The following is a 26,600-nucleotide window of genomic DNA, read 5'->3' as shown; positions in this document are numbered from 1 at the left end:
TATATAAATACAGCATAGGCATGGCACACACAACATTGGGAAAACATTTACAATTTTGATGTGATTGTTGGTTCATGGACCGTAATGCTACAGATGTTTGGACTGAAACAGAAAGGAAAGTTTAGTTCCTGACAGACATGTATGTATTTGAATTCAGCTCTTGCAATAACAATCAAGTATAATTAATTCAGCCATTTGAGGTCTCTTTAAGCAATGTGTCAACTGACAGTGCAAGGTTTTGCGACCTGCATGCGTTTATTGCAAGGATTTTGAACGTGTTCGTTTGGAAAAGCATTTTTTTGATGCAGTATTATATAATCATATGCTATTAATATCATTATAACATCATATGATATATCATCCAGAGTGACTTATATGACTTAGGTTACAATTACATGTTATCCATTTATACAACTGGATATTTACTGTGGCAGTTCTGGGTTAAGTACCTTAATCAAGTATATAACAGCAGTGAATTAAAGCAGCAATCTTTGTATTACAAGCCCTGCTCCCTACCACTTCACCACACTGTTGCCCACATGTAAGACCCCTATGAAAAAGTAGTATATGCTGATATGTGGTCAGATATGCTATCCAAGGTCAAAGGAATATTCTTTACCAACATGTGCTTCACCTGATATCCATGTTCATACAGTCCAATTTTCATTTTATCTGACCACTGGAAATGTTTCTAATTCTCATTTACAAGTGCTTAGGCTGCTTCCCTGCAATCTTGACATGATCTCAGCCATGCTGGGAAAGAATCCATGTCCACTTTGATATTTGATGGGGAGTTTATGGTATTTTGGGGTTGTTTTCCATTCATGCAAGTCTGCTTAGAATAGCCTCAAAGTGGACTTTCCAGCATGGCAATGATCCAGTGTGCTCATCCAAATCTACAAATAAATGGTTAAATGGAGCACAAAATAAATGTTCTGAACTCATCATCTCAATCACCAGACTTCAGTCAAATCAAATATTGCTGGTTGGAATTTTAGAAAGCAGTTGTAAAGTTCTAACCAGCAGCTGGTTAGAAGAAAGCAGTTTACAAATAAAAACCAAAGGATTTGAAGAACCCAGAGCAATTTTGGACAAAAAATGGACAATAGCCTCCCTCAGAAGTGCCAGAACCTCATGAAACTTTAAAGAAGTGGTTTGTATTATTTTTTGTATCATGGACCCCTTTGAGAATCTGATGAATGCCATGGACCCCCTAACTACAAAAATGCACATTTTCACATACACATAAACACTGTGATGTAATCTGTATGGAAAGCAGTAAGGAATGCACAAAAAATAAATGAATGAGATTAGCCCAGCTGTGTGTACAAAGCATATATGAGGCATGGATTTCATTAAATCTGCCAAATCAGATACTGATGAACTTTCTTTATATTTTACTGTAAACACATTCAATTTCCCCTTTGCCTACCTAACCTCAAGCATCCACAAATATTAAGCAAAATTATATTAATTAGTCTAGAATGAAAAAATAAATGATAAACAATATACACTTAAAAAGACAGAATTTTTGCCATAAGATCTACTTGTACAACAAATTGGTATGTTTTCTGTTATTTCTATCAACAGCAAATTATAAAAGTCATAACATGACAACAATGATGATTGTATGCTACCTGACCATGTACAGTAGCATCCCAGTAGCAAAATTACGTAGTAACAGCTACTCCATTATTGTGTTGTTACAATGGATCTTGGTCTACTGGGTGCTCTAGAGGGAACTAGATGGACCCATAGAAGAGCTTTAGGCTATGTGCTAGAATACAGATCCTGTTGGTCACTACGCATAGCACCTAGGTGCAGGCTGCAAGCAACAGGTGGCCAGTGTTGCTCACTCCTGGCACGTAATCAATCCTGCAACAAGGGGAGGTGCTATGGTGCTATATAAAGCTAATCCTCAGCAGCGACACTGCCTCACTGTCCAATATGCTCTTGAGGAAAGGATTTAAGATCGGGGAACAGGTGGACTGCTTCACTATAGAATAAAACGGGCTGCAGAGAGCCCCACATTGAGCAGCCCTGCAACAAAGCTTATTCACTCCACATGGACTATACCTGACACAATGCAGACACACACAAACACTGATGCAAAGTAATGCAATGACCTGACTTTTTCCTGTGAATGTGGTTATAACAAAATCAGGATGGATATGTTATTAGAAGAATGGACTCAGTCTTTGGATCTGGTTGGATCTCTATGGCTAAATTCGCTTGGGGGTCCAGATTTATGGGAGGACTGGACTCTTTGTCTGAACCTGTTTGAATATCTATGTTTGGACCTGTTTGGAAATGTGGATCTGCTACTAGAAGACCGGGCTGTGTGCTTGAATTTTTTTGGATCTCTCCTTTCTGATGAACCCTATGCCTGGCTATTTTTAAACAGCTGATTCTGAATTTGAGGAATCTACTACAGGAGGATATGCCTGCCTTTCCCATATATGTGTACTTCTGCATCTCTGACAGCAAATCAAAGGCTCAGAAGAGACAGCCGTACTTAAACAGGATTACTAACATGTAACTTCATTCATAGGGCATACAATTAGTGTTGTTTTACCACTTTCTCAATAAAAGCATTTTATGGTAAGATAGCTCCATATTTGAAATTAAGGTAAAAGAGGAAGCGGAATCCAGGGATTGAGGTAGAATTATGTTTAGTGTAAAGAGCAAGCATAGGGAAGAAGCTTGACCCGTGTGGATTAACATTAAATCTGATTGAATAAGAGTAAATCCTTCCTATTGACAGACCTCACCAGGATAAGGAAACTCATTTTCTCTTCTGTTGTCTAAACCTTGGATTATATTTTAAGTTTATTTAGTTCATTTATTTAAAACTACAAACTCAGAATAAAGGATGCAAAATCAGCAATCAGAATCGATAGTTGATTAATGGTTTATTGTATGTTTTGTCCATAACCTTGCGTTCATTGATTTTGAAAGACCAATACTTTGTTCAAAAATAAATCTGTACATCCTGTCTGCTCATCAAATGAATGATGGAGATGTAGAAACAACCTTTTTGCAGTCTGAAGAATACTTGGGATAGTTTGAGTCTAGTGTTCAGAATCCACTGCTTACTTGTCTTGCGATCCAAATCCTTTTTCTAAAGTAAATTCTTCAAACAAACAAAACACTATTGAACAAAGCTGACAGTCTTGTTGGCACAGAATGCCAACAACTAACTAGTTATTTCAGTCACCTGGCTACCGCTCTGCAGCCTATGTAAACAGTATTTTTTTCTCCCTCTGTGAGATACTGTTCCCAGGGTACAACTGATCATTCTATCACAGTACACATTACCACATACAATGTCTGCCAGTCAAAGTTATCATATCTCTAAGAAACATGCTTTCATTGAACACATGTGCCAAATTACTCATGGGTACAGATCATATATTCTCCCTTTATCCATGCATACTCATTTACAAAAACAGCTCTTCTACTCAGCAGCCACAAGTGTTGATAACACTAAAATGCTTTGCCCATTGCCCATTGCTATGCTATGCTATCCACTGTTATCCTCTAGTCTTTCATGTAATATGGCTCAATGTACTAGGCACAATATACAATGTCCTAATCTAAGTAGCCAACAGTAATTGAATAACAACCATTTTTGAAATGGAACAGACTGTTGGAAAAACTACATTTTAAAGGAGTATGTTTGTGTTATCTTGTAAGTTGCTTTGAAATGAAAACAGCATTTAAAACACAAGCTTATTATCAATACCTAATTCGATGACATTGATATTAAAACATATATTCAATTCAATTCATTTCAATTCAATTTTATTTGTATAGTGCTTTTTACAACACAAGTTGTCACAAAGCAGCTTTACATTGTTCCCAGGCCTGAGACCCCCTGAGAGCAAGCATAAGGCAACAGTGGCATGGAAAACTCCTTAATTAACAGGAAGAAACCTTGAGCAGAACCCGGCTCAGGGATGGAGCCCATCTGCTTCTGGCCGGCACTGGGCAGATAGCATTAGAGAGAAAACTTAAAAGTTGTACAATATAATTTATGACATTTAAGATTGAATAGACAGTAGTAATTAGCAAAAGAGTAACAATAAAATGTATCCTAGAATGTCCGGTTCTTGGCACGCAGTTGGCTTGATAGGCAGGCCAGCGAGATAACAGGACTGGAAATCGGGATGTGACGCTACAGCTCCAGGCAGGAGCCCGGAGCAGGGATAGAAAACAACTAGAAAACAGTGTTTAGTGCATGTTAAGTGCAGGAATGGAGACATAAAGGCATAAAGGCAAAAAAGGGGGGAACAGACAGGGGAAGAGGGATGCATGTGTGTAATAAGGAAAAATCCCGGCATATAAGGACTATGGCAGCATACCTAGGGGACGAGAGGCAAGGGGCCAGCACAATCATGAGGGTGACCTTAAGGAAGTCAACACCAGACCACAGCCGGATCAGCTGAACACAGAGTACCCAGGCCATGATGTAGTGACAGCAATGACCACTTAGTTCACCAGAGACTCTACGATCAATGTCAGCACCATGTCGTGTCCCTCAACTAAAAGATTTGAAATAAAGATAAGTGTTTAGCCTAGACTTAAAGGCAGTCTGCTCCCCAAACTTCAGTGGGTAAATTGTTCCAAAAAAGAGGGGCTTGGTACGAAAAGGCTCTATCGCCTATAGTACTTCTACCCACTCCTGGAACAATGAGAAGTCCTGTGTTTTGGGAACATAGAGTTTATTTTGGAGAATATGGGCGAAGAAGGTCCTTAAGGTGGGGGGGGGGGGGGGGGGGTTCTGGTTAGAATATGAGCAGCTGCATTTTGAACCAACTGAAGGGGCTTTAGGGAGGCATATGCACATCCTGACAAGAGGGCATTACAGTAGTCCAATCTGGATGTAACAAAAGCGTAGATTAGCTTTTCAGCATCGTGCATTGATAGAATTTTCCTGATTTTGGCAATATTCCTCAAATGAAAGAAAGCAGTCCTGGAGGTGTTTTTTATATGTGTGTCAAAAGAGAGCTCAGGATCAATTGTGACACCAAGGTCTTTGAGGGTTGCACTTGAGGCCAGTGAGACACCATCAAGATTTAATGTAATATTGGTGAGTTTGCTCCTGATATATATGGGTAATTTCTATATTGCAGGTTACAGCTGCATGTTCTAAAGACCTGTATCACATGCTGAGTAGTAAAAATACATGTCATAAACATAACTTTTGGCCACCATAAGCACGGTTGTGGCTTGATATTCGAATGTAAATAATAGCTGCTGCTCCTACTATTGTTTACCGTCTTATTCTTGTCATAACATCTAATAGTGCTGTTGAAAGGTAGTAGCTGGTGGATTGATGATTAATGCTATCCAAAATGTAAAGGAGAGATGCTCAGTCTGTACGGGGAACACAATCCTCTCAGTAACTATTGCTGGGTTCGGACAAACTAGTCCGTTGCAGGGATGTGGTTAGAAATACACCAGGAAGCAAAGTTCATTTCATGTGTTTATTTGTCACTACCACACGTCATACACACGCTCATAAAGTATTTTAATGACGCGCACTCTATTTTAAGAAGGCGAAATAAACTTCAAGTGGAGGAAATTAAAATCCAAATGCTTGCTCCTTGCCGATGCACATCTTCCAACTCCGGTCGCTGAAAGACGACTGGACATAGGGAGGTGCTATCGGTCAGCAGACCGCTTCCTGATTGGTCGAGAGTGAAGGTTCCAGGTTGTAAACCATGAGATTGACGCGAGACTTACTAGGGAGAGAGGCATGTTTCACACAAGCCAGTTGTGAGCAACTGTAATCTGTAAATTATTTATCTCTTATTGCTTTCAATAGTTTAAGTGGCAGTGCCTTTTGGAAAAGAGTACATAATGACATATTGAAAATGTAATTGTATATGTAATTAACCTGACCTTTTTGCCGAACGAATTGTTATGCATCGATTATTCATTGGACACAATTGCTCAACGCAATCAATATGGCGACAGTTTGTTGTCACACGTCGGCTCTACACTTCCAAATATTCTCTGCTTAATCGCTAGGGTCAGTTTAAAGCAGACGTTGCGGAGAGTCACATATATCATTTGATGGATCCGATTCAAAGATTCAAGTATCCATCCTACAAAAAGTATGGGTTTCTGTGCGACGTCTACACTGTAGCCGTCTATTAAGTATTGTTCAGCGCATACTCAATGATCTTCATATTAGAAATTTCTGCAGACGTCATGCTGCACAAAATGTCACTCATCTCTAATGTCTGTATAGTTTTTATCGCCGATAGTGCGCACAGTGAAAGGCCTAAACCAATAAGTGGATTTTAAAATCAGTGAATCTGCGCATATTACTGCACGGTGAGCATACGGAAAGTGAGGAGGCAATCAAATGGTTTCAACATCTGCGCAGTCGGCATCATTGGTCGCCACACAGGAAGTAGCTGACTTGTATTACACTACGTCAAAGCTTCCACGGTAGGCACTCTTCACTGCACAGGCTGAACCGCACCAATAACAGGACATATGTACTAATTCGGTTTTTCTTAAAAAAAAAAAAAAAAACATCGTTAGCTATCGTCAACCTTACATTTGTCCTGCCGGTTGATTTTCTGTGAGCTTACTGTCATTCTGGAAAGGGATCACGCAAAGGTAAGTTAAAAACAGAACTGTTTCGACTTCTGAATATGTACTAACGTTGGCGTGTCTAACGACGTTAGCAAGCCCCCAGACTAGTTAGATTATTCAATGCTAGTTAGTAAAACAAGAGACTGTTGTTTACTCTTGCCATTTTAAAATACTGTTGACAGAAAAACATGCGACTCGCTAGCTCAGTAGGCAGTTACTGTCATGCTGTGTGACAACTTGTGGTTTGTATTGGGACCGTTAAATTATGGTAACATTATATTCTGCTTGTTGTCATTTGGAGGCTGCAAACCCTGTTACAAGTCATGCATGCTCTCGGGACTACTGTAATCTGGCGTTATTGAGGTTTGTATCTAGGCATGTGATTTCAAAATTAAGTAGTTAACTTGGCTGTCTAGCTAGCGAAACATCTGAATAAATAGTTAACATTTGTCTAGCTACTTTGCGACCAGCTTGCTACTGCTCTTGTGTAGCTATTATTTGAAAAGCGTACTACTGCATTTACTTCAAATGGCCATTGTCATGAGGTAATCGATTTAGATCGATTAGTGAGCAACCCATGTGTTATTCAGAGAGAAAGTCCTTATTCTCTGCTCATAATAACTTGTTCTCCAGAGAGAGAATAGCTACACAGCAGTAAAAATTGACTTTTTTCGGAGCAACAGAAAGCCATACATTGCCTAATATTGTAAACTTTAGAATACTGGAATATTGCAGACCTTTGGTCTTGTGATAAACATAAGCTATTTGATGCAGCCATTGCAATTATGAACGCCCAGAATTATGAAGCTCATATTGTCACGACAGTATCAAACACATAATTTTGATCTGTAATGACTGTTTCAAACAAGCATTTCAAACGTTTTGTAACATATCATCTGTTTAACGTTGATTGATTGAATTCTTTGAATAATTGCTATTACCGCACAGGCCCACTTCTCCCACAAAATGTGTTGTGCTATATCTAAGACCCACACACGTCACACATGGCATGTAGACCAATCAGAGGAGAGTACTGAAGGGAAAAATAATATCTACAGTACAATGCCTCATCTTTATGAAATCAGTTGGGTCATTTTTTGTGATCCATCCAAAAAGCATGGACCAGTGTAATGCAAGTTGTATAAGACGTGTGTGACAGTACGGTGATTGCGTTGATATTTCCAGTACGGTTCATCTGCAATCCCAAAAGCAGATGAATAGCAGAGGACATCACCACATGAAAAATGTGGGTATTCAGAGGTATTCCTTTACCCAGGTGTTTACCCGTTCTACAAGATGATTTTGTCATTTTGGCCACTTCCATGTCATTCCTGTTGAACACTTTTCACTGTGGTTTTATTTATCAGCCCTCAACCCACAAGACCATGGCCTAGATTTGGCTGTAAGTTAAACAATTGGATGAATTGCTGATGTTTTCTGTCTTTATCTCTCCAAAGCTCACTATGCTCCTGTGAGTGTTGTGGACCTTTTCAATTGGCTGACGACGTAGTAGCAAGCGGGGGGAGCGGCAGGATGAGTGGGGCCGCCCTCGCCATCGAGGTCGTTGTGGTGTTCTTCCTGGCGCTGTTCCTTCTGCACCACTATGGCGACTTCCGCAAGCAGCAGCGCATGGTCCTGTTTGGCACACTGTTGGCCTGGTTCCTCTGCTTCCTTATCGTCTTCATCCTCCCACTCGACGTTAGCACGGTAAGGGGCAGTGCCCCCCCACCACCACAACTCTCCTGAATGACAATGACTGCACCTACCATAACAGCTTTTTTATGGGCAGTAGTGTAGCATGGTGGTAAGGAACAGGACTCATGACCGAAAGGTTGCTGGTTAGATTCCCTGCTGGGGCACTGCTGCTGTACCCTTTGGCATAAGGTACTTATCCAAGTAAATAACTAGCTGTATAAACAGATAAAGTATTGTATAACGGATAATGTTTTGTATAACAGATAATGTAAAAATTGTAACCTATGAAAGTCATTCTGAATAAGAGTATCTGCTAAATGACAGTAATTTAATTTTATATCCATTGTGAAGCAACAGATGGCTCATTTGAAAACTTCCTTGTTCTTTCCAACCCCCTTCAGACTATTTATAATCAATGCAAGAATGACAATGGAGAACACGTGGTCATGATGCTGTCCAATCAAACGACGCCGAACCCATCTGTCTCTCCGACAAAAAGGTTGGGATGCCCTGTCTGTCTGCTGTGAGCACTGTGGTGTCTTCATAACGAACTGACTGTGGGAGTATATTCTGGGGGTACATGTTGACCTGTGTTGCATTTTGAGAAGCTGTTGTCAGTCGTGAAATAGAACCTAAGTATGATAGAGTAGAATAGATGCTTATTGTACTTAGAGAGTGTGTTTATTTTTGGCTAAATGCATTGAGAGGTTTTACTCACCAGTCTCCCTCCTGCCAGTAAAACACCTCGTGCACCAAGCAGTGTGGGACTGTAGGGCTGTATCATTCATTTGGAAATCATAAAATATGTGCACCAGTTTACCAGAACAATCCCACTGACACCTATTTACCAAATTCACCCATAATCAAACAAAGACAAGCATGGTGTAGAGCCACTGCAAGTGCAATCTCAGCTCCAGTGCAACTCACAGCACGAGTCACTTGGTTATATTGAGGTCTTGAGAATAAAGCTTTACCCAATAAAGCTTTCACCTTTCAAGATCACTTAACTTTGAAATGAACAACACAAAGCCAAGTTATATCCAGGGAAACGAGCCATGGGTACTCCTGACAGTGAGGGAAAAAAAACCATCAACCTTTTATGAATGTTGCTACACCATGAAATAAGGATATTTTTGTGTGTGAAGGTAATTTTGCAGGGGTTTTTTTTGAATATGTGTTCAAGCAGCGTTTGAGGAACAACAATTTTAATGTGTAAAGGCTTTGTGAAAGCTTTCAACATTTTATACAGATTCAATTTTGCCATAAAATAACCAATGACAGAAATTGTGTACTAATGTAATAATCAATATAATACTGTAATATACTGGGCTGCTGATAACTGTTTTGAGTACAATAGACAATCTATGCAGTTGGGTAATTAACAGCATCTATTAAGCAGTGAAGCTGTCTAAGTTTGTTAATATTTGAACTGCATAATGTTAGTCTGCAGTCCTTCAGGTCATTTGGTCTTCTTCATATCACCTTGATTGTCTTGCTGAAGAAACCAGTGAGCTTGAAAGACAGCATCAAAAAAAAAATGAACAAGATCGGTGAATTATGAATAATGAGTATGTGCTCGGATGAATCAATTCATTATAATGAATTTGACTTGATAACCCTATGAGACTGGGATAGAGGCAATAGCTCTCTCATAATTAAAGAAGAAATGTGCTGTGTCAGGTTTTGTGTATTAGATTTGTAGGAGGGTAAGGTTGAATTGAATCCCTGTCTTGGTTGTGACTGAATAGTATTCCCTGTTCCCTGTTATGGTGCACTCATTCACCTTTTTCCCATTGTCCAGGCTGCATTTTATAATTGGCAGGATAGCTTCAACAAAAATGCAGCATGTCATACTGCTCTGGCTCTGAGAGATACTCTTGTTACCATACTGAGGAGGATTGGACAGACCAGGGTTAATTGAGAGAGCAGGGCCTGTTTTGAAGTTTTATTATCAGGGCTCAACACACATTGCTTACTAACTGACTCATGACCAAATTAGATTTTTGAATTTGGTGTCCTTTCATTTCCCTGTGTCATGAGATTTCCAGTTACAGTTTCCCATCAGTGCACCCCCTCAGAGAGAAACAACCACTGATGCTTTGTGTTGTTATTAAAGACCGCTTTCCATCTTAATTTAAAATCTGTAAGTTGTTTCTTTTTTGTCAGGCAAGTGTCTGAAGCTAAGCACCTTAAAAGTAGATTTGTGTAACAGAATTGGCGTAATCCTGTTAGTGTTTTGCACATGACATTTATACCACAAGCCTAGTTGAACTGTGACTTGCTGTTCTTACTGGGCAAAGTGATTGTAAATGTTTTTTTAGGTTTTGTCAGTGCTCCGCCCCCTTAGCTGTGGTGTTTTTGTTTTTCCTGTCCATTGTTTTCCTTGTGTTCTAGCCCTGCCCAGCTCCCTGCCCGAGCTCCCGCCTCCGGATTGCCTGCACACCTGCTTCCCATTCCCTCGTTAGCCCTGCTCTATATCAGCGTTTCTCAAACCTCTCCTGGAGTACCCCCTGCCCTGCAGGTTTTAGATCTCTCCCTGCTCCAACACAGCTGATTCAAATGATCAGTTTGTTATTAAGCAGCTTCAGGAGTTCATAACGAGTGGATCATTTGAATCAGCTGTGTTGGAGCAGGGAGAGATCTAAAACATGCAGGGCAGGGGGTACTCCAGGAGAGGTTTGAGAAACGCTGCTCTATATCATACCCCGTGTGTCCCTGTCCTGTTGCTAGTTCGTAGCAGCGTGTGCTCACCTGTTTCGTCCCCGCTGTTTTTTCGCCTGTGCGTTTTTCTCATGTTCTGCCCGGGTTTGTTGTTCGACCTGATTTCTGCCTGCCGTTCTGCCCTGTTCGCCCGGTGTTCGACCCTGCCTGCTCCTGTTTCTCTGAACCTGGATTGCCCTCGGACTGCCTCTCTAGTTTTTGACCCTGCTTGTTCTTCGTCTTCGTTCTTCTGTGTTTAATAAACCGCCCGGAATACGACGCTCCTGTGGTCTGCGACTGAATACTTGCCTGAATCGTGACAGATTTTTTATAGAGTTTGATAAAATGATGATAATTCACTGTTTTACCCTTTTATGGACCAATTGGCAGGGGCAAGAAAATGACTTATTTCATGGATTCACTGCCAGAAAATAATGACTGATATGTGGATCTCTTGCTGTTTGTGATGAAGCCTGGTTACCATCTGCAGAAATCTGTATCTGTTGTGTGATTGTCATCAGAGGTGTTGTTTTAGATGTATTTTTCTCATGGATAGCTTTACACCAGTACTAAATGCATAGCTCATTATGTTAACATGATCTTGTCACCTTTTGCTTTCGTCTTTTTAATGCCATTTTCTACTGATGGAAATGTTAGGTAGCCACTCACCAAGCTGGCTATTTTATAAAGGATAAGTGATCATCAGTAATATCAATTATTTGTTAAATTGCACTTCCAAATTATCTCTTAAAGAGCAAGCCCACACTGTTTTGCAATTATAGTGCTTTTGCAAACATTAGATTATGATGTCTAAGCACCTTTCCCATGCAGTATCATCCTTGAGCTTAGCTGAATTCAAAAACAATGTACAAGACCATGTCCAGTGTGTTTAGTTCATATTTTTTTTTTTAACTCATTTAAGCAGGATCTAGTGTAAGTTGTATGCTTACAGAATAATGTAAATTTTTGCTCTCCTGTATTGACTACACATTTGTGTGACTCCAGAATGTTGACAGATCTGTGAAATATGGTGATATAACCAATCATATTTCTTGTGACATCTATTTTCTGCATGGCTGCAAACTTGAACAACTTCGATTCTGTCATTTTGCATGATAAACTGAAGACAAGATTCATTTGAAGCATTTAGTTTGTTATACCAAGCACATAAATTAATAATCCTTAAGAGGCAGGTTTATGAGTGCTTTTTATGTTTCACATAACACTTGCTTATTTCCTGCAAAAATTATTGCATCATCTGCACAGATATGTATAGGCTAATTCACAGTTCTGGTTTCTTCTCTTTTAGTGCAAAAAAGGTTTGTTACAAGCCATGGAGTTACATCCCGGATGGAATCTTGCCCGTGTTCTGGAGGGTCGTGTACTGGACGTCACAGTGTCTAACTTGGTGAGTGTGTTACACCCTCACACTTACCCAGTGTGTTCAACATGATACACTGCCAGAACCTTACACAGTATTTGAAAAGTAGCAAGCACATTGACATATCATGGAAAAAAGTGTCAGCTCTACTGCCCTTAAACTGAACATCAACAGTCATACTTTGTCTTTATTTACTGAATGGATGGATGCTATGCATCTAGCTCTCTACCTAATTGGTGTGTTTTTGTCTGAGCAGGCTGCTGCTCCCTTTCATGCAGTCATATGCTCGCTCTGGTGGGTTCTCCATCACGGGGAAGATCAAGACAGCTATTATCGAAAACGCCATTTATTACGGGACATACCTGCTAATATTTGGCTCCCTGCTCATCTATGTGGCCGTCCACCCACAGTGGCACCTGTCCTGGTGAGCCTGAGCTCTCTAATGTCTGCCTTACCCTCCACTTCTTGCTATAACATCCTAAATCCTATGTCCTATTTGCATGGGTTCTAAAAATGTTTCACAGAGTGAATGATGGGAAATGAAGTGCAGGGTGTGAGTTTGTGGAGTATGGTCAATAACTTCTGGACTTATTCTCCCATCCGCCCATGCACAGAGAATTTTGTACCCCTGTTAAGTGCCAGCATCAAGAACTCCAAGTTCTCGTGAATGTGTCTGTTCCCATCCACTTCCTGTCTTCATGGCTTGGCCTTCACTCACAGTCATGTCCTCAGACTTCTTTTTCCTGCACACTCTCCTCCCCTTCTCCCCCCTGTGTATCCCACAGGTATGAGCTGCAGACCATCGGCATCACGGCAGCCAATACCTGGGGTCTGTTCCTGCTGGTGCTGTTGCTAGGCTACGGGCTGGTGGAGATCCCACGGTCATACTGGAATGCAGCACGCCGCGGATACCTGCTGGAGAAGACCTACTTCAAGGCAGCAAAGCTAATGACGGAGAAGGCAGACGCCAAGGAGAACCTGGAGGATGTCATGGAGGTGGTGGAGGGGCAGAAAGGGGGAGTCGAAGATCCCTTTCTTTACCCATAATTCATCAGTGTTCTGACATTCTGTATCACACCCTGTTCTCTTTGACAGGAGGTGAGAAAAGTCAGTGAATCCATCAAGTACAACCACCCTCTCAGGAAGTACATCGATACAATTCTGAGAAAGGTAACAAAAAAAAAACAAACTTAGCTTGATACCCTATGTGATGATACAGTAACATCTGTGGAACACCTCTGAATTCTTTCTAGCCTGTTGGTCATTAATTATGTGAAGCGCTTACTCAATACGATTACCCTATCTATGGAAGAATAGAAGATGGGATTTAAAACATGAGGCTATAAAAAGATGTACATCATTAAATTGCTATTCCATTGTCTATCTCCATCAGAAGTATGAGAAGAGTTTGTTTTAGAATAGGTGGTGAACACCCACAATTTGTGTGTGACTGGCATATAAATATCTGTAAATAAATGTATGTGTAGCTAGACACCCAGACGTATTTGTGTTGCAAACCCTTGTGTGCATTAATTAATTTGAATGGCCCAAGAATTCCACATGTACTGTTTTTATGACTAACTCAGTGTTATTCACAGAAACATCATAGTAATATCCCACATCTCTCACTTAAAATAGTGATTAATTCTGAGCATATATGATTTGTGTAACCATATTCATTGGCAAAACAGGCTTTTAGGAATTGACTGAAAATGAATCTGTTCAGTTCATATCCATACAATGCTTATTTACATTGCATACATTATTAACGTCAGTTAGAAAAAGTTGAATTGGAAATCTGAAGTAGTTCACTCTGCTGTACGCTCCTTCAGCCTCCTTGACATCTAATACCAAAATTGCATGTGTACATTGTGACTCCATTTGTTGCACTTAGATGTACTGTAGAACTTGATTAAACTGCAAAGACAAATAAAACTGCAAAGCTTCATGCATATGACCTTCAACCCCAGTGTCCTGTGGACTACCAAGAGAAGATGGGTAGGAACATGGATGATTATGAAGACTATGATGACAAACACAACACATATCCCAGCGAGAAGAGCCTTGTGAAGCTTCATAAGCAGGTATGATGGAGGGCTTTCTTGAAGCTTCTTAAGTAGGTATGATGGAGAAATTGCTGGAAACAGTTCTAGCTTTATGCCCCCTTCTGTTATCATGGTTTGAAAGAAGTGATTTTAGTGAAGCATACTTTTTCATTTTTTATTCAGAAAATGTTTTAGCAATGTATTGGGTATTGTGTAGGGCAATAGATCAGTGATAACATGGTCTGAATCCAAGTCTAATCTGATGACATTAATTTCCTCTGTGTTTAACATATAATAGAAAATGTTTTGTAATGTGTGACTCCCTCTGTGTGTTTCATATAAGTGAAATACAGCTTGCATGGTAAGGATGTAAACAGCTTGCAGCTCATGCTGTCATGTGCCTGTGTGGATTTGTTGCTCAGGTGATCTACGCTGTGCAGAGGCACAATCGAACCCAAGTGCAGTGGCGGATCCTGCTGGAACAGGCCTTCCACTTGGAAGATGTGGCCAAAAATGAGACCAGTTCCTCCCATGTGTTTGTCCGCAGCTTTGCCTCACCCGAGCAGCGTGGCTTGGTCAGCAGCTTCCTCTACACCCCCACTGTGGGTGAGTGCGTTACGGTGCTTTTCTCCACACACAGAGCATGCGCTCATCTGTGATTGGCTCAGATGTGTCACGTGGGTCATATTGACCTTTGACAGGAGAGCATATGTTGTGTATGTTGAGAAAAGCAACGCCCCTTTTCACTCCCATTCATGTCTTTTATCACTCTCTTGACTCAAGGTAGGCAAAGACAGTCACTGGAGCTATATTGCTGTACATACACAGACAGGACTTCAGGATTCAAATTTTGGGTCAGACTGAATAAGCTATGAAAGCTTGCTCAAAATACTGATAAAAATACTGTGTAAAATATTAAAATACAATATAGGCATAATGGAGTTCAAGGATATAATTCATCTCTTTGTTACCAATTGGATCTTATTTCTGGTCTCCAGACTACACTGCAAAGTGATTTCTGTGTAAGGAAATACTTTTAGAAAAAATACAGATGAGGAAATACGATAATTAAATACAGTTCAAGACTATCTGAAAATAACGTATACAACTTGCTCTTTAGTAGTGAAATATATAAGGTATCTGCAACAGGCATACGATTTTATTTTCTTTGGAAAATATTATTCTTGAAGTAAGACAAAGATGTTGTAGAAGTGAGTAAAGTGAAAGATAATCTCATTGTAAGGCTAATAATGGTATATATCGCTTAATAATATTGAATTCAGTTAGCTTTGTGAATCACAGTACCCTCATGTAGCTAGGACTGACTCTTTTTCATCAAATGCATCAGAGCACATTTGTCAGCTTAAAGAAAGGAGGCTTTATTGATATAAAAAAACGATTCTGGGTAATAAAAAGTAGTCTAGTGCTGAACAGTTTTGAGTGTTGCTGAACAGTGTCCACATTACGTAACAGTACTGAAGTAGGAGTTTGAACAGAGGGAGTGGAACAAAACTGATAAAGCTGAAAAAAATTTCACAAAGCCCTGAGATCAGTTGTCTTTGTAAGTCAGGCTCTGTAAAAGCCTTTTCTTGTGTCCAGGGCAGAGCTGGTTCTCTGCATTTACTCAGCAACCTCCTCCTGGCCCCTGTCCTGTGGTGACCCTGCTGTGTGTTCTTGTGAGCTGAGAAAGCGTCTTGCTCTTCTTGCTCTTGCTCCCAGAGTGGTACTGGGAGTGTCTGCTGAGACAGTGGTTCTACCGCGTGCTGGCGCTGGTTCTGTCTGTCTTCTCTGTGGCGGTGGTCTGGTCCGAGTGCACCTTCTTCAGCACCCGGCCCGTCCTCTCCCTCTTTGCAGTCTTCATTCAGCTGGCAGAGAAGGACTACAACTACCTGTACATAGAGGTGAGGCCAGTGCAAAGAAGTCAGGCCCCTTGTACATTCCATTGAAGTGAGAGTCACTGCATGTGTGAATGAGAAATCATGTGCATACTATTGAAGGTCAGGTTCAATACATATGGTACCAGTCAAAATTTTGGACACATTTTTCTTTATTTTTACTATTTCCCCCATTTTAGACATCAAAACTATGAAATAAAACAAATAGAATTATTTATTAGATGTGTTCAAACTTTTGACTGGCACTGTAGATTATGCAAGATTACTTGTATGTACAGCAGTTATGTGGGGAAACACCTTTTTAAAGATGTGCAATTACATCTATGGACTATAGAGGTGTGATTCAGTACCTACAGTATATGTAGGAACAAGTCAGCCTGTTAATACAGAAAAATGGGGGACAGTATCTGTATAAAGAAGTGAGACTGCCTGTATCCTCTTGTACACTGACGTGTGGGACAATACCTGGTTTTGGAAGTGCACTATATGTGCTGTTGAGTTTAGGCACAGTACCTCTGCTATAAATATGGGTAAGGCCACCTGTTGATAGTGTTGAGTGGGAAGGAGTCATTGATGGTGTTATTTTGTCCATTAGATGGCGTGCTTCATCACCATCTTCTTCCTGTGCACCTGTGTGTACTCCACCGTGTTCCGCATCAGAGTCTTCAACTACTACTACCTGGCCTCCCACCACCAGACTGATGCCTACAGCCTGCAGTTCAGTGGCATGTACGTGACAAGATGAGTTCACTGTCTGCAGAGCAACAGGCCAGCGTCTCTTGCATGTCAAGCATCAAGCACATGCCACTGACAACATCTCCAGGTGGTGTAGATTAGGTTTGACCCCCATGTGCTGACCTTGTATCAGTCAGAGTTTGTTCTATATAAAGTCAGGTCAGGGTTAGTGGAGGGTTAGCTGACCCTGGCCAGGCTGTCAGGGACAGAACATGCTCTGTAGCCTGCTTGTGTGATGTGTTGTTTATGATGCTTACTCGTACTGTGGTGCTGATCCACAGGTTGTTCTGCCGCCTGACTCCACCCCTTTGTCTGAATTTCCTGGGTCTCATCCACATGGACTCTGCAATCTCCCACCAGAAGAAGGAGCAGACGGCGTACACCTCTGTGAGTCCACAAGGGGGCACTCTCAGGACACGTGCCAGTGTTGCCATGGAAGGCATACCCAAAGACTGCTAGCTTTGGTGTCGACTCTGCTAATTATGCTTGTTTAAGATGTTGACTGAATCCTGATCCTTTTATCAATGAAGTGTTATAGGGTCTTAAATGATTAGATAACAAATCAAGGTCACATTACTTACTAATCTTGATTTCTTAGATTTGGTCAAGTCAACCAAACACATGGCCCTTAGGGCAGCGTGGAAAGAGGTGCTTTAAATGTTACTGTCTGATGTCTGCATTTTTCTACATCGTAACCATGCTTCCTGAATAATAACCTGTGTCCTCTGATAGTTGTGGGCCAGAGGAAGAGACTGTTTAGTAGGGAGATTATTTGCTCTTAGTTCCTTTCTTATTTGGCAAATGTGTTCCAGTCATTGCACATGTTGTTGAGTTTACGGTTCACTCTTAAGGCATCTAATGGGTTTGGTGGCAGGGACAGAAAGGGTCTCTGCAGTTTGATATTCTCATGCCTTGTCGAATTTTTGCCTGTTAAAATGTGCCCACTTGTCAGTCTGACAGCTCTTCTCTTGTCACCAGATCATGGGGTCTATGAGGGTACTGTCCTTTATTGCTGATGGCTTCTACATTTATTATCCCATGCTCATAGTCCTCCTCTGCATTGCCACCTACTTCAGGTTAGCCTTCTTTTGTGATTGTTTTGTAATGACAGATTTGGTTGTAGTCAGTGGTCAGGCTAAAGCTGCAGCCCTGGTCGCCTGGTCACTGTTGGCATGATGCTTTGCTCTCTTGCTCTGACCCCGCCCTTTCTGTCCATAGCTTTGGTACTCGCTGCCTCAACCTGCTGGGATTCCAGCAGTTCATGGGTGACAACGACATGACCTCTGACCTGATCGACGAGGGCAAGGAGCTCATTCGACGAGGTAGATTTTGTATTCCCACCTCTGTCCTCTTTCAGACATGACTCTCGAGTACATTTCCATGATTTGAAGTGTATGCCCCATTGTTGGTATGTCTCTGAGGCGATATATGAAAGGAAGAAACCCCAAATTTATGTGAATTTCTTTTGTTTATTCTTTGATCTTGCTGTGAGACATGGTCAGACATAAGAAGGCTGTGAGTGGTTTAAGTGTTTTGTCTGGTTCTCCAATAATAAAAACGTTTTTGGTTTGGTTTGGTTTGGAAATGTCTAGAAATATTCTCGCTCTGGCTGAGATGTCTGAATATGATGAATTGTAAGAGGCAGAGTTCAGGTGCTCCTGAGAGGGTAAGATTTAGCTTTTGTGCAGAGGTTATTTTTTGTTTCCAGTTATAGCACAGGACCATACTGAATGTATTGGCTATTTTGTTTTCTTGGCAGTACGATTAACCAGAGAAACCAATCAAGAACATTCCCCCCTTGCAGATGTGGTTGTTATGGAATTGGAGAGTTTGGTGCATATTTTCTTCCATCAAGATGTTTGTAGGTTATACTGAGCTCTCCTACCCATTCTTGAATTGAACAGTGATACATAGGTATTTTATTTGATCAAAAAGATATATGTTGGTTAGAAAATGGCTATATGAAGACTTTGTAATGTAGGATTCCACTTTCCTTCATGAGAGTAGTGAGAGAAGATTTCAGATTTCTGTTGTCGTATGTAGTTGAGATGTGTAATGTGTAATTTCTTTGTTTTTCACAGGAAAATTTGAAACGCTAGTCTGCTATTTGAATATCTGGGTCAGTCCAAATGAGAGAGTTTTAAAATGGGGAGTAGGCATGGGCTGGGTATGAATTTTAAACCTGAGGCCAACCCAAGCCCAAGAAGAGATGGCTGGAACTGAACCTAAGGTCAATAATTCTATACTTTTAGTTGCCTAACCTGACCAAAAGCCAACCCGAAATGGTTAAAAATGGACATACGTACTTTGTAGCAATGTCCAAAATCTAAGAAAGTAACAAAAAGCAGCTCTACACAAAAAAGGACGGACAAAAGGGTGGCACAACAGTGGCCAACAGTTTTGAGACAGTGGATGTCAAGTTAAAGTGTTGTAGCAGATTTTCACATTAATTGTGAAAAAAAGTGATTGGTACAAGAGCAACATATAGAGATGTACTATTGTGTTGTTGCAGGAAAAGCAAGATGTCAGTATACATACTGTGAATTGCCCCATACTGTGAGTTACCACATTCCAAATGCAAAGGGTTTGGTCAGGGTTGTAAAAAAGTCAAGTAGACAGTAGGCATGTAAAAGACACATACTTCTGACCATGGATTAGCTGACTGCTGACAATTTTAGGCTTCTTTGCAGATTTTGCAGGTTAATGCAAGATCTGTCCTGTCTTAATTACAGCAAGCCTCGTGAAAGATGGCTGTATCAGAAGAATGATGCACAAGAAACTACATTTGTTTAATGAAACAGGGTGTTTTCACAAAATAATAATAAAACAGTAGGCATATCTAAAAGCTGAGGCTTTTAATAATATAAGTGGCATTTTTCATAAAAAAGGTTAAGGCTTTACTAACATTAACGTTAGGTAGCTAACCAAGTTTGCTAGCTGCCATGTTAGCTAGCTCCTAACAGTATGTACCTGTAAGCTATTCTTACTCGTAGCCAACTTGCTGAATGTGAATTGGATGCTGAAAAACTGGAAACGAATGTTCTGTGGAACAGATAATGACAATTCTTCTTAGCAAACTCAATAAAACTAACCTAGCTAGCAAGCTAACATTAACTTGCTTGTATTTTAGCTAACAGAGCTGGCCTTTTGGTAATTAGCATGGAAGTGTAAATTAGCAAATTAACATGACTGTTGCTTAAAAATATAAAGTTCTTTATATGTCCATTGTCAGCTAGATGTGTTAAACTTTAGTATCTCTATCTAGCAAGCTATAGTCTAGCTAAAAGATCTTTGCCCACTTACAGAAAGGCAGTTCGGTCCAACTTATGTAACTCTTCTGTAACTACTTCTCCTAGTGATGTATTCACTGGTGTACACTACAGCATATTGATGTAGTTAAATGAATAAGCCTCACCTTATCACATAGAAATGAGTCATTTAACAGCAGTTATCTTTTAGTCAAAACATTCATTTCTCTGCAATCACAGTTGCATATAAAGCAGTGTTCTACACAAGTTAGCCATCTCTTCAACAGAATAGCTTGGAATAGAGGTTATGCATGTGATGTCACAGTAGGTGGAGTCGCTGCAGGTTACACCCACTGAGTGGCAGAAAGACTTACTGAGTGGCAGCGTTAGCATTCAACTTGAATGCCACAAAAACACATCTAAAATGGGAAAGAGCTGTTGTGCGATTGACTGTACAAATAGCTCCGATTCCTTGTTGAATCTATCTTTTTACAGACTGCCGAAAGCTATAGAAAAGGGAAGCAAATGGATCCCTAGAATTCGCAGAAACAACTGGAATCCAGGCACTGAAACATGTAGCTTACAGTTTTCCAACTAAAAGTTGTAATAAAAATGTTTGTGCAAACCTGTCCACATACAGCCAGAATATCCATTGGTGTCCTCATCACTTTAATTTCACCAACAAATGCCGGCTTGAAGTACGACCAAGCACCAAGGCTTTTGCGGACATTCATCAAATGCTTGAAATGGCTTTTAACGTGTCTTAATGTTCCAAAACAGCGATCAATGATCATAAAATTTCTCTCAGACATCTCTTATCATAAACACGTCCACCTGTCAAAAAATCTAAACTGAAATCCTATGAGTATGGATGTTATCTTACATATATCTTACATATCTTACAAGCGTTTTCCTCTCCATTGACACCTATTATAAGGAAAAGGCTTAACGTGGCTTAATGTTCCAAAATAGTGTCCAATAATCACCAAATTTGTCTGACATCTCACATGTCATAAACACCATCTCCTATCAAAAAAGCAAAACTAAAATCCAAGGAATATGGTAGTTAGGCCGATGTTCTGTTAAGCACTGTCCTCCCAGTTTTGCTTTTTTGTTAGTTGATCGCTTTTTGGAAAATTAAGCTACAAAGCGTTTTCCTTATAATGGGCGTCAATGGAGAGTTTTGCTTTTTTGATAGGAGATAGTGTTTATGACGTGAGATGTCAGACAAATTTGGTGATCATTGATCGCTGTCTTGGGACATTAAACCACGTTAAGCTTTTTCCTTATAATGGGCGTCAATGGAGAGGAAAACGTTCAACATGAGATAACGACCATACTCCTAGGATTTTGGTTTAGATTTTTTGACAGGAGGAAGTGTTTCTGACAAGACCTGTCTGAGAGAAATTTGGTGATCACTGACTGCAGTTTTGGTACATTAAGACATGTTAAGCATTTTAGAATGTTCCGGCTTTTGTATGCCTTCAGGCTTTGCTTTGTGTAGCCTATTTCCCCGGCATCGAAATCGGGTACATATAAATGTCAGGAAACCCGATTCCTAGCCACATGTCAATGTCCATGGACCACTGGTTCTTTGGTAAATTGTAAGGATCATTGTCAAGTCCAACTGCCTTTTATTTAAGCAGATAATCTGTTTGTTTTACTCCCGGTTTCGCAGTTTCCCGTAGTAAACGCAGCCATGCTGCAGGATGTTTTGCCACTCAGTCTGACTGAGGGGGAGTATTCGGGCAGGAAAGTGACGTCGACACATTCCCTCTATATGAAAGAATAAGCCCCACCCCTTCTAGAAAATCACCCAGAAATGTTTATTGGTGCTCCTTCATTTTGACCTGTTTGGGGAGAAATAGTTTGTGAATAATTCGATTTTACTGTGGACACACATGCTTGTGACTGGCAGTCAATTAATCGACAGATTGATGTCATCTCTAGTGGATGGTCCTTTCTCTAATACAACAATGTGTAATCAATTTATCCACATTTGAATACAGTTAAACACCACAGTGAATCTGCATGAAAGCTGTCAGTTACTGGCAACTTTCCAACCTCAATTTGGCAGTATGTGGCCTGGGTAGGGGGGTCTCATTATGTAGCATCAATCTTCACAAAGACCTTCTTTAGTGGTTTTGATGGTGGAAGTTAGATCACTGTGTGTCCTAGTTCATTCCAGTTTTCCCAAGGTGGTTTCAGAGGAAGAGGGAAATTGATGCTAACTCTGCTGTTGTTTTTTTTATATGCAGAGAAAAGAAAACGCCAGAGGGTGGAAGATGGAGAGAATCGAAGAAGAGTGGGTCCCTTATTCAAAATCCTTTTTTCCTCGCTTTACAGTTTGTATCCAGTTATTCAGTTTGCATGGTGGATATTTCATATGGCAATTCCTAAGAAAAATGTTACTTCTAGAATGATCTATGTGCAGCACCAAATTCATCTCATCATTGGCATTAAACTGCATGGAACTGAATTCTGCTTGTCCGATGTATTGCAGCACTAAGCAAGGACTAGCCCTTTTTTTTCAATTTTGCATAAACAAGTTGAGGCATTTCAAATCTATATGGAGTTATATGAAGACCATATATCTATATGGTTTATATGGACTTTTTTAAACTGTCCTCCTTTGAACAATAACAGTGTGTTTTGTTGTACAACAGTGGGGCTGAGTTCTAGAGACAAGGATTGTATTTTTGTGCGTGCTAACAATGGCTGTGTTTCAGGAATGGCGGGAGCGCTATGGAAACCAGCGAGAAGACTATCCTGCCAGGAACAGAAACACCTACTCAGAGTTAAAGGAGGCCAGCAATGCCGAGACAGGCAACGCTAGCCGACGTGAGCACCACAGCCCACTGCCGTTAAGCACCACGAAGTGCCATGAAGGACCGGGAGAGGAAACTAATGCAGCGTTCGCCTCACTCTCCTTACACAGTGCCACACCCTCACTCACTGACACCGTCACTTACAGTAATGCTCACAGAATTTAAAATGCATGCTTTATATGCACATCATGCAGTGCCATCATTCGCTACCCATAATTCCACTGCAGTGGCATGTGCAGTTCAGTCTTCCAAGTCATGTTCCACTTCTTATAAGAAGAGTGTGGATCTTATTCATTAGAAAGTCATGAGATGTGCAGAAATTCAAGTACAAAAAATGTTTTGTTTGTTATTTCATCTTTGGCAGAAGCCAAGTTCTCTCGGTCCATCACACGGCCGGAGAGAGACCGCCTGGAGCTGCTGCAGGATGTGGAGCCGCTTGACTTCAGTGGAGACATGATCTCAGACGACCTGCTGGAGTCCGAAACCGGGAGGTGGGACCCGTGACACCTGTCACCAGTGCATGTCAACTCCCTCTTTTCTCCTCACCTCTGTCCTCTTCCTGTTCCTCTCTCCTCTCTCCTTTCTCTGGCCTCTCTCTCTTTCTCTCTCCCTGGTCCGCTACTGCGTTGTCCTTCTTTGAGGACTTTCTTGGCATGGCAGATATGTGCTTTGTTTGCCAAAGTGTCTGCACAAATAACAAACAGAGCACTAAACAAAATGAAGATGTGTTCCTCAAAGAGGATACCTCAGTAATACTAATATAATAGAGCAGAGGTCTCCAACGTCTTTTCATCTGAGAGCTACTTTGAAAAAATGAAAGTGGCAGAGAGTTACTCATGTCTTACATTACAGTGTTTCTCAATCCTACTCCTGGCGGCCCACTGTCCTGCATACCTTCTGTCCATCCTTGCTCTACCTACCTGACTGAACTCATCAGTGGCACTTTTGATTAGCTGAGTACACCTGATTTAATCAAGCAGCAAGGACAGATGGAAGATACGCAGGACAGTGGGCCGCCAGGAGAGGTTTGAGAAACGCTGTCATATTGCTCACACTTATTCACATAACATATCAAAACACTCACATTAACCAGCTGAATTGTGTCAAATGTCAATATCCAAAGCTCACATTTTGGATCAAAAGCATCTTAAATTCACATCAATAGCATGTCAAATATATGTTCTGTATCCATATGTTTCAAATTTCAATGTGTCAAGTTCACTGTGGCGAAGGGCGAGAGCAGTCACCCCACCCAGCCTCAAACCCGGGTCTACGGGATACCAAACTGTAGCTTTGACCACGACGCCAAGGAGACAGGCTCGTTAGTATGGCAGTCAGAGCGCATGCTCAACCGTAACGACAGCACTCTGTCACACACATAATATATCAATACACCTTAAATTCACATCAGACTCATAGAAATCATACGTGTTTATGACGTGAGATGTCAGACAAATTTGGTGATCATTGGACGCTATTTTAGAACATTAAGCCTCGTTAAGCCTTTTCCTTATAATGGTCGTCAATAGACAGGAAAACTCTTAATGTAAGATAACGTCCATACTCATAGGATTTCAGTTTAGATTTTTTGACAGGTGGACGTGTTTATGACAAGAGGATGTCCGAGAGAAATTTTGAGATCATTGATCATTAATGTTGGAACATTAAGCCAAGTTAAGCCTTTTCACGTTAAGAGCTTTAGAATGTCCCTGAAGTGGCGCTGAACATTGCATCTTTCACTGACTGCAACGCTGGTACTGCAGATGAGGCACACACTCTTGTCCTTCACATTCGTGGAAAAATCATAAATCTGGCTTGCTAACACCACCACACTCCTTGCTTTAACTCAGTAGCTACCTCAGTAGCTAGCCTACAGGGTAACTGACCTGACGACATGTTGGCAAACTTGACAGTAGCCTAACTTATTTGATTGACAGCTGATATCATTTTGTGTTGGAGGGGGATGGGACATCTGTGTATTTGATTGGATTGAAATGGGAAGAGGTTTCCAGGGTGCATTTATTTATCGGATTTTCTTGTACATAATCTTTGAACCTTTTGGCGAGCTACTCAAAAACAGGCAGCGAGCTACCGGTAGCTCGCGAGCAACGTGTTGGAGACCCCTGTAATAGAGTATACACAGTTTCTTTTGCTTTCTCATAAAGTGCTACTATCCCACACACTGTGCCACATATTGGCAGTCAGTAGTGTCACAGTGTCTGTCCTCCCCTAGAAGGACTGAATTATTTAGCTGTCTGCTCTCTCTCTCTCCCTCTTTCTCTCTGTGTCTTTCTCTGTCCTCTCCTCTGAGTGATCATCAGTGTATTTTTTATTTGTAATTTAAATGTGTGTGATTTAAAGAAAGGGGACAAAAGTTTATCCCCGTTAGACAGCAGTGTGGGTGTAACCTCTTCTGGGTGATTCTTGTCACATAGTCACACAGGGGAACGGTACCTGTCCATGTCTGTGTCCCAGAGCCGGATCTTTGACGACGTGTGAAGGGGAGGACTGGAGAGAGAGGGACAGTTGGTCTGTGGAGCACTCTCCTGCCCCTTTTCCACCAAGGCAGTTTGAGGGCTGGTTCGGAGCCGGTGCCTAATCTCAAACCAGTTCTTCACGTTTCGACAGCCAAAAAACCGGCTCTCGGCCAGGAAAACTGGTTCGAGAGTGGCACCAACACTCTGCTGGTCTAGAACAAAGAACCGCTACATCAGGGGCTGGGGGTGGGATTATCGTGACCGACTAAAACTTTGTAACCACCATTTAAAAAAAAAAAAAAACAAGAAGAAGAAGAAAAAAGTTTTATTTTTCAAATGTTTCACCTTGTTGCCAGCCAGCTATGTAATTCTTAGCTGTTTAGCGAGCTACTAATTTCTCACATCAGTGTTACGAACGTAACATTGGTGGCTAGCTAGCTAGCTGTTGGTCAGCTAACATTACCCAAGCAAGCATAGCTAGTAATATCTCACATCAATTATATGAACGATGTTCATATCATTGACGTTCCTATCATTGATGTGAGAAATTAGTAGCTATGCTTGCTTGAGTAATGTTAGCTGACCAACAGCTAGCTATCCAGCTACCGTAACCTTGGTAACAGTAGCGAACGTTAGCATGCTACTTTCTAACGTTGCCATTGACTCGCCTACCAATGTCATTTAACATTTGGCTTCATAAAAGGCTAGCATTGTATAAAATGTAGTGATTAAGTTTGTTTTTTAAAGCACTGTTCCTTAGTTTGTTCCCGCTGGCTAGCTTGCAGTGACGGCTGCAAGCTAGCGAAACACTATGCTCACGAAACACCGCAGATGAAATTTGTGTTATTGCGAAAGCTACAGCATGAGATTGTTTAATTAACAAGGATGGCGATTTGAATAATTAAGTGGCAACTAATCCCAAAGCTTTCTCTTAAATGTGTCACATTATAGCTTTCTTGTGTTACAGAAGTCAAATTACAGAAC

At 40.9% G+C, this 26,600-nt stretch overlaps 1 protein-coding gene across 2 annotated transcripts; it reads left to right on the top strand.

The window, feature by feature from the left end:
- The first annotated feature begins 5,765 nt into the window (after positions 1-5,765).
- Positions 5,766-25,922, top strand: lmbrd2a (LMBR1 domain containing 2a). 2 transcript variants are annotated; one of them, XM_036528039.1, is made up of 18 exons: positions 5,766-6,636; positions 8,070-8,319; positions 8,709-8,806; positions 12,317-12,415; positions 12,645-12,812; positions 13,174-13,384; positions 13,484-13,558; positions 14,359-14,472; positions 14,856-15,039; positions 16,153-16,334; positions 16,924-17,057; positions 17,345-17,450; positions 18,042-18,139; positions 18,282-18,385; positions 22,570-22,616; positions 23,041-23,152; positions 23,504-23,630; positions 25,575-25,922. In XM_036528039.1, the coding sequence occupies exons 2-18, from the start codon at positions 8,146-8,148 to the stop codon at positions 25,636-25,638; spliced, it is 2,097 nt and encodes a 698-aa protein (XP_036383932.1). In that variant the 5' UTR covers positions 5,766-6,636; positions 8,070-8,145; the 3' UTR covers positions 25,639-25,922. The 2 variants fall into 2 exon arrangements, with proteins under 2 accessions (XP_036383932.1, XP_036383933.1); XM_036528040.1 differs by lacking the exon at positions 25,575-25,922 and having other exon boundaries at positions 22,570-22,656; positions 23,504-23,582.
- Positions 25,923-26,600: the final 678 nt, after the last annotated feature.

This window comes from Megalops cyprinoides, chromosome 4, assembly GCF_013368585.1.
Source record: "Megalops cyprinoides isolate fMegCyp1 chromosome 4, fMegCyp1.pri, whole genome shotgun sequence".
NCBI classification, from domain to species: domain Eukaryota; kingdom Metazoa; phylum Chordata; class Actinopteri; order Elopiformes; family Megalopidae; genus Megalops; species Megalops cyprinoides.
This window is presented reverse-complemented; position numbering and strand designations above follow the sequence as displayed.